Raw genomic sequence first — 8,827 nt, 5'->3', positions numbered from 1 at the left:
GCCCATCCCTACCCCGCTGGCGACTTCTCATACCCTGGCGGGACCCCCTGTCTGTCTCGGCTGCCGGACCACGGGGTGATGTGACCGAGCCAGCCCAGACAATACCTGTCTCTCCCGCCGCCCACACTAACCCACCGTAGCCGCAGACTCTCCTCCCATCACCCGGACAGCGCTGCAGCCGGGGCCGTCCGAATCCAGGACATTGTATAGCAGGGGTGGACAAACCGATCCTCGAGATCTACCAACGGTCCACATTTTCCAGGTTACCTAGCTGGTGCACAGCTGTAGTCATTACTAACTGTCTCATTTTAAAACATGCTGCATTCATTCCTGCTATAGATCCACAGGTTGCCTGGAAAACATGCACCGCTGGTAGATCTTGAGGACAGGTTTGGCCACCCCTGTTGTATAGTCTTGGACAGCCACCCGTCCGGACTCCGGATGTTGGCCTGAATTACCGGACTCGCCGCAGTAAACCCGGATGGGTGGTAACCCTAGCGAGGAGGGAGGGTGGATGTGGGAGAGACAGAGCTCACCTACTGCACATGTATGTTTATTACTAGACTGTTATTTGTATTATAAGCAGTCTGCTTCTGTGCACAGTACAGGGGAGAGATCCCTGCAGCTCTCCAAGAAGGATTTTGTCAGAAACAGTGAACTAGAAAAACCCCCATTGTACGACCCATACATTTATAATACTGTATATTGGGACTCCCTATTACGGTATGGAGGCAAAGTCGAAAAAAAAACAGCACTGTGTTCCTTGCTGATTACACTGATTGCTGATTACACACTGCAGCTACGGCATCTCTTTCTCTCTCACCTCCACCAATCGTAGGCACTTCCGCACTGTAATAGCTCCGGGCGGCGCTTTCTTATTACAGATAAATTACGGGACTATATTATCACTAGTATTATATTGATATTACTATACAGGTTCTTATATTTTGCGGACTGAGCCAGCGCAGTATTTGACATTACGACTCTTTACATGCCAGGAATACGTTTTCTGGATTTGAAACGTCTTCAGCGACTCCTGTTACTGAAAATGCATCTAGTGCTATTAACAGTATGACTGCATACGCCTTTAGTAAGAAGTTATTATTGTGAGCCCAGAAGCAGGTGTTGTCGTGTCGGTTTCTGTGTCCCGGTTCTTGTTTTGTTGGTAAATTATACGCATTTCATGATGAAAATCCTGCGCCGTGTCATTATTCTTCTACTGCAAGTGACCTCCAAGTTACTGCTGTTGCTCATTCGCCTCTGGTCCACCTTCTCCTGGAGCCCTCCTGGCGTGAATCCTCCCCGCGACCCCTTGTTACTCACCCCCGCCTCTGTCCTGGCAGAGAGAATCCGGCGAGGAGAGGTGAGTCTGATTGTTCTCAGTATACCCGTACTATAGATGTTTGCTGCCTGTGACGGGTATGGGTGAAAACCGGACAGGACAAAACCCTCGGACCGCCGGACCAGACAACAAACTGCATTTTGGAGCTTGTAGCCTCCGGTCCGGGGGGTGTCCTGTCCGGAGGGCTGCCTGTGACACCTGTCACCAAGTAGAGGAGGAGGGGGTAGAATAAACCCTCCCTGTATAGTCCGGGCATGTAGCAAAAACCGGACGATCCAGACCACCCGGGGAGGCTGTTATCTCCCCTCCCCCATGTCCCTGGTGATAGCTATAACAGGGACCCCCGGACAGGACACCCCCGTACCGGACCCTACAAGCTCCGGACTGCAGATTTTGATGTCCTGTCCGGCGGTCCGGGTTTAGTCCGGTCCGGTTTTTACATAGTCCCGCCTGTGACAGAATCAGGAGCTTGTGTTTTATTATTTATCATGGGATCATGTAGAAAGAACAGGTTCACTTTCGGAACATTAATGATATATTGAAAACACTAAAGACCTTATTCAGGTCTGTTCGCAGCAGAGCTGCGTTTGCACTGGGACCATATTGTTTTACTGCGCATTTATTACACGTGCTTATGCAGGGTGCGTGCACCCAGGATAGCGGATGGGAGGCGGAGAGGGGCGGCGGGCAGCCCCATTAGCATTTGAAAACGCCCAGCGTTTCATGGGCGTTCTTAGAGAACGCTGGGTGTTCTCATGCTAATGAGGCCATGGCGTGAGTGCTGGTGGCGGGCAGCTGACATCATCGGATGTCAGCTGCCCACCCATTTCCTTCCCAGCGTGTACGCATATATAAGGAACCTTACATATGCGTGCACCTTCCACATCTTTTGATAGTCGTCGACCATCAAAAATTGTGGGTGGATCCCCCCGGCCTGCGAATGGATGTTACTCAGGGTTGCCGACCCTCCCGCATTTCGCGGGAGTATCCCGCTTTTTGATTCTTTCTCCCGGTCTCCCGGGAATGTATAGGATCCTCCCGGATTTTAGCTTGCCTTGCAAAAAAAATCAGTGACTGCCATGCGCAAGTCACACAGCGCAGCGCCGACGGTAACATCTGTGCGGCTGTCCTATTAAATGACGGCCGGGGACAGACGGGGGGCAGCGTGCTGCCCAGGCGCTGACAGGTCATTTTGGGACTTGTAGTTCCACAGTGAAATAGGCAGCGCCTGGGCAGCACTGACAACGGGGGCATGTAAAAGTGGGCACCCCACCGGCACACCGCTACCAAAGGGGGAGTCCCCCATGCAGACGCTAAAGAAGGGGGAGTCAGGATTCAGACGATAAAGCGTCTGAAACCCGACTATCTGCTAGCCGCTATGAAGGGGTCGTGTCCCCCATGCAGACGCTAAAACTTAGACGCTTTCGCATCTGAAACCTGGACTACCTGCTAGACGCTAAGAAGCCGGGGGGTTTCTGGACTTAGACGCTAAAGCCTCTGAATTTAGTTGGGACTAGGGGTACATCTAAATTTAGACGCTAAAGCATCTAAATTACCTGGGTCTAGGGGTACACTATTTAAACCGTCCCACAGTGGCACTAGTCGACGCAACAGCTGTCGACCTTGTAAATCCCACTATCCACGCCCACCCGAAGCGTGGCGAGCGGCGGCGGTACGCGTCCTACGACCTTTTCATACCCCCACTATCCACGTCGGCGTGGAGTTGAGAATTGAAAGTGTGGCGAGGGGACGCGGACACCTGTGAAGCCCGCGAGGGGACGCGGATACCTGTGAAGGTATCCGCGTGCGCTTGCCACGCTTCGGGCACGGTGGCTCGCTGCGCTCGCCACACTTTCTATTCTCAACTCCATGCCGACGTGGATAGTGGGGGTATGAAAAGGTCGTAGGACGCGTACCGCCGCCGCTCGCCACGCTTCGGGTGGGCGTGGATAGTGGGATTTACAAGGTTGACAGCTGTTGCGTCGACTAGTGCCACTGTCGACAGGTTTAAGAGTGTTTTGCACAGTGCATATGGATTCAGACGCTAAAGCGTCTAAATTGTAGCATCTGCATTTCGGGCACACCCTTTGATAGTGGTGTGCTGAGTTTAGACGGAATTAGACGCTACGCTACGCTGATAACGTAGCGCTGCACTGAGAACAGCTATAGCGGCATGCGCACACGCTACGCTGGTAACGTAGCTCTGAGAACAGCTAGAGCGGCATGCGACCAGACTCTGGCAGGCTGCCAAGTTCCATAACAGACTGTGCGCACGGCGGCGCCGTGAAACTACACAAGTACCTGAGAAACTGAGTCCCCGGTGATCAATTTGGAGAAAAATATGCACTAAAGCGTGTTTTTGCTAACACTGTATAGCCAAAGTGACCTGCATGTACAGTCGAAGGGGGGAGGGGGGTTGCATGTCATTAACGACACTGAGCATACACACTAGAGGATATTTCAAAAGATCGGGGCTTCTGAGCATTATCTCTTAAAATATCCTCTAGTGTGTATGGGGCTTTAAAACCCATACACGCTAGACAATATATTGTTAATGATATGAATGATAATGATATCGTTAATATCATCTAGTGTGTATGCTCAATGATATCGTTCTGCTCAACGATATTATTAATATCGTCTGGTGTGTATGTTAATATTGTGTGTGCTCGCACATCATTAAAAATGGCCGTTCTGAGCGATAGCTTTAAAAATAAAAAAAGGTTTGTGTATGGGCTTTAGAAACATGTTTGCAAAGTTTTCGTACTATACTATAATTTTAAGCAGTTTTTTACTGGCCAGGCAGGTGAGTGCCACATATTCTGTAGGAATCGGTACATCTGTTAGAAGAGACTTAGAACTACAGTCATTAGGTCGACCCCGGAAGGTCGACTGGCCCCAAGGTGGACAGGGTTAAAGGTCGACATGGGTCACGGTCGACATGTCGTAAGGTTGACATGGGCCAAGGTGTACATGGTTCTAGGTCGACAATCATTAGGTTGACATGAGGTTTTCACTGTTTTTTTTACCCGAATGTCGACACAGTCGACATGGACACAGTTGGAGTTGAACCGCAGCCCCTCGCATCGCTTTGCTCGTGATGCTTCGTTCGGCACACTTTTTTATTCTCCCACCATGCCCTAGTGGATGGTAGGGCATGAAATACCGCCTGTCGGCTCAAAAAACAGTGAAAAACTCATGTCGACCTTGGCCCATGTCGACCTTGGCCCATGTCGACCTTGACCCATGTCGACCTTAACCCATGTCGACCTTTAACCCTGATGACCTTGGGGCCGGTCGACCTTCCAGGGTCGACCTAATGACAGTCGACCTAAATCTCTTCTGACAGATGACCGTTTCCCCTTCCGTATTAGGTCATTAATAGAGTGCTTTGATTATTGTTAAGGTTACTGGAACTAATGTAATATCTGGACTCCCGTTTTTCTTATGAGACCGCGTCCCCTTGCGGGGCTCGCTGCGCTTACCAAGCTTCGGGCACGGTGGCTCGCTGCGCTCGCCACACTATATAAGATCAACTGCATGCGTAGTTGGATAGTAGGGGTATGAAAAAATGGGGTTCATTTAACATGGGAGTCCAGATAATACATAAGTACCAGGTTATTGAGCGGAGGTCTTATTTCGCATATTTGTTTTTAGGTAAACAAAATGCTACCACACATTTCTAGTTGTTCTATTTTGTTTTTTTTGTTGTTGTAGGAATGCTTGTTGTTTAAATATAGGGCCATTTAATGCCATGTTGATGTCAATGTGACATCACATTGCGACTAGATTGTAAGCTCCTCCGAGCAGGGCCCTCTTCCCTCCTGTTGTCAATGCCCTCTTCTCTTCACATTTCACTCACAGCTCCCCTATACTCAAACACTCTGTGACCATCTTCGTTTGCATACTATGCAATTACTATGTTAATTGAGTCCTCACTACTTATATTTAAGCTGTAATGTGTATTGAACTGTGGTGCTCTTTATTTGTACTCTATTTTTGTTATTTATTCAATGTTATGCAAAGCTTTGTCTCCCTGTACAGTTCCTTTGTAAGGCACTGCAAAACACTTGTGGCGCCTTATAAATAAAATTATAATAATAATACTGTAACTAATGGTGTGTACGTACACACGGTAAGATATGGCTTCCGATGTTGCCGGTATAGTGAACATCGGAAGCTATATTGCATGCAGATCGCACGCTTTTTTAGGGCTTGCGAGCCCGATGTGCTGCCGATTAGAGATGAGCGGGTTCGGATCCTAGAGATCGGAACCCCCACGAACTTACCTGATCCGAGGCCGGATCCAGGGAGTTCGATGGTCGCCGCCATTTTTCTGAGTTCAAAACGAGGCCGGACATCATCTTCCCGCTGTCGGATTCTCGCGAGACCTGGGGATGTATAGTTCCCGGCGGTCGGCGCCATTTTCAAACAGGCTGGTGATTTCAGACAGCACGGATGTGTCCGTGGGGTCTGCTGAGCTGAGCTGCTGGGGAAACATGCTGGGGGGATGAAATGTTGGGGGGGATGATTTATGCATAGAGGGCTGCTGCTAGTGCTACAGAGGGGGCTACATTATTTTAATTAAGCAAAAAAAAAAAAAAAAAATTAAATGACTGCTGCCAGTGCACAGTATAAGTCCAGGGTGCCCGCATGTGTGCTGCATCAGTCCAGGGTGCCCACATTTGTACTGTATCCATCCAGGGGTGCCCACATGTGTGCTGTATTTGTCCAGGGGTGCCCACATTTGTACTGTATCAGTCCAGGGGTGCCCGCATGTGTACTGTATCCATCCAGGGGTGCCCATATGTGTGCTGTATCAGTCCAGGGGTGCCCGCATATGTGCCGTATAATTCTATGGGTGCCCCCTTGTGTCCTGTATCAGTCCAGGGGTGCCCGCATGTGTGCCATATAATTCCATGGGTGCCCCCATGTGTCCTGTATCAGTCCTGGGGTGCCCGCATGTGTGCCGTATAATTACAGGGGTGCCCCATGTGTCCCATATCAGACCAGGGGAGCTGCCCTTTTTTTTTAATGAAAATAAAAATAAGGTTTTTTGTTTTTTTTTACTGCAAGGGCTGTTAAATGTGCTGTAGTCCAGGGGCGAGCCAAGAGTGCTGTATAATTCATGGGGTGTTACTAAGTAAGGTGTGCTGCTCTTTTTTATAATTAAAAGAATACAAATTTTTATTTTTACTGCAGGAATTTGTCTGCCGTATAATTCCATGCCTGCCGCCATTGTGTGCCGTATCAGTCCAGGGGTGCCGCCATCTGTGCCGTATAATTCCATGTGTGCTGTATCACAGGGGTGCCACCATCTGTGCCGTATAATTCCTGGGGTAAGCCAAGTCTGCCGTATAATTCATGGGGTGCTGCCAAGTGTGCTGTATTAGTCCAGGGGTGATGCTAAGTGTGCCGTATCAGTCCAGGGGTGATGCTAAGTGTGCCATATCAGTCCAGGGGTGAGCCAAGTCTGCCAAATAATTCCTGGGGTAAGCCAAGTCTGCCGTATAATTCATGGGGTGCTGCCAAGTGTGATGTTTAAGTCCAGGGGTGTTGCTAAGCGTGCCAAATCAGTCCAGGGGTGATGCTAGGTGTGCCGTATCAGACTAGGGAGGATGCTAAGTGTGCCATATCAGTCCAGGGGTAATGCTAAATGTGCCGTATCAGTCCAGGGGTGATGCTACCTGTGCCATATCAGTCCAGGGGTAATTCTAGGTGTGCAGTATCAGCCTAGAGGGTATGCTAAGTGTGCCATATCAGTCTAGTGTTTGTGCCGCACACTTGTGTGGCTTATCATAGTTATCCAGCTACCTCGGTGCAACCTTTTGCCCTAAAAACAATATTGTAAGGTGTGAGCTGTTCAGAATAGACTGGAAATTAGTGGAAATTAATGTTATTGAGGTTAATATAGCGTAAGAGCAAAAAATAAAAACCAAAATTCTGCGATTTTAGCAGTTTTTATGCTTTTTTAACAAAAAAATCAGAACCCAAAAAATCCAAACACAAAACACTTAGGAGGTGTTTTGCCAAAACCCATTAGAACCCAAAACCTCAAGGTAATCAGAACCCAAAACCCGAAAAGTGGCCGTGCACATCCCTACTGCCGATGCGCACTCCCGTGTGAGCGCAAATCGGCAGTGAAATAGAGAGGGCAGCCAAGACTATATAGTCATAAAAAGAATATAATCGGGCGCGATCACTTTCAATAAATCCACTACTCAGTGTATATACATATACACATACATGTACACATACATACACAAATACATACACACTGAAGATAAACAAATCTGATCAATTGAGATATTGGCCGCTCCCAGAGACAATTCTGGAAATTGTCAATAAAGACAGAAGAATAAATGATCTAAAATTAATGGTTATAGCAATGTTTTAAATTAATAAAAGATGTTTAGAGAGCGCCACACAATTTTGAAAAATTATTACAGTTTATTGTAAAAATACACATAAAAATAGAAATAAAAATAAATATAAAAAATACACACAATTAAAATTAATAATAATCTATCTCCTTGGAAATGTACAATTGTACTAATATATGAAACTCAAAATGTATAAAAAAATCACAATAAATGACCAAAAGTATAATTGATGATATCCGGCTCCAAATCACTCAATTTGTAAGGATATATACTGGGATTCCCAATTTTCCTAAACACACAACCCTGTGCGCACCAGGGTTTGTGTATTGATTGAAAAAAAAGAAGAAAATAAAAATAATTAGTCCTCCAAATTTCCTTTTGAAGAGGTAAATGTATGGCAATTTTGTCAGAGCCAAAAGAACTTATTGCTTTAACTGGTAAAAATACCAGGACACCCTGAGAGTTGGATGGGTGTCTTAATCACCATAGGGGACAGACTGCACAATGAAACTGGCCGCAATGTTCCTTTATGTGTAAATCTAGAAAATACTTATTTGCCGCAGAGGGAAGGTTTTCGATAGGTGAGCTCGCTACGACACGCTCAGGCTCTAGCTGTATGTGGCGAGCCTCTGCTGTGGGTAGTGCGGGGAGCAAGCCTCACTAACCTGTTGGTGTTTGTGACAGGACCTTCTTCTCCAGTATTTAACGGCTTGCAGACACTTTAAGTAGGTGGCGGCTGTGCGTTGTAGGAGATGCAGTCGTTCCCAGGGATGTCAGGATGTGATGAGTGAGGGCTCTGGATAAATGTAGGTCACAATGTGACAGTCCTTTCTCTGATTCTCCGAAAATTCTGCGATTTTAGCAGTTTTTATGCTTTTTTAACAAAAAATCAGAACCCAAAAAATCCAAACACAAAACACTTAGGAGGTGTTTTGCCAAAACCCATTAGAACCCAAAACCTCAAGGTAATCAGAACCCAAAACCCGAAAAGTGGCCGTGCACATCCCTACTGCCGATGCGCACTCCCGTGTGAGCGCAAATCGGCAGTGAAATAGAGAGGGCAGCCAAGACTATATAGTGCAGATCTGCACTATATAGTCTA

The 8,827-nt window shown here is 47.4% G+C and overlaps 1 protein-coding gene across 1 annotated transcript in view; it reads left to right on the top strand.

The window, feature by feature from the left end:
* The first annotated feature begins 835 nt into the window (after window positions 1-835).
* The window catches only part of FAAH2 (fatty acid amide hydrolase 2), a 137,366-nt gene continuing 129,374 nt past the window's right edge, over window positions 836-8,827 (top strand). Inside the window, exon 1 of the mRNA XM_083159065.1 lies at window positions 836-1,363. Within this exon, the coding sequence (XP_083015191.1) occupies window positions 1,184-1,363 (180 nt within the window). The 5' untranslated portion in view covers window positions 836-1,183. The remainder of the gene's footprint in view (window positions 1,364-8,827) is intronic.

This window comes from Crinia signifera, chromosome 9, assembly GCF_055691185.1.
Source record: "Crinia signifera chromosome 9, ASM5569118v1, whole genome shotgun sequence".
Classification (NCBI taxonomy): domain Eukaryota; kingdom Metazoa; phylum Chordata; class Amphibia; order Anura; family Myobatrachidae; genus Crinia; species Crinia signifera.
This window is presented reverse-complemented; position numbering and strand designations above follow the sequence as displayed.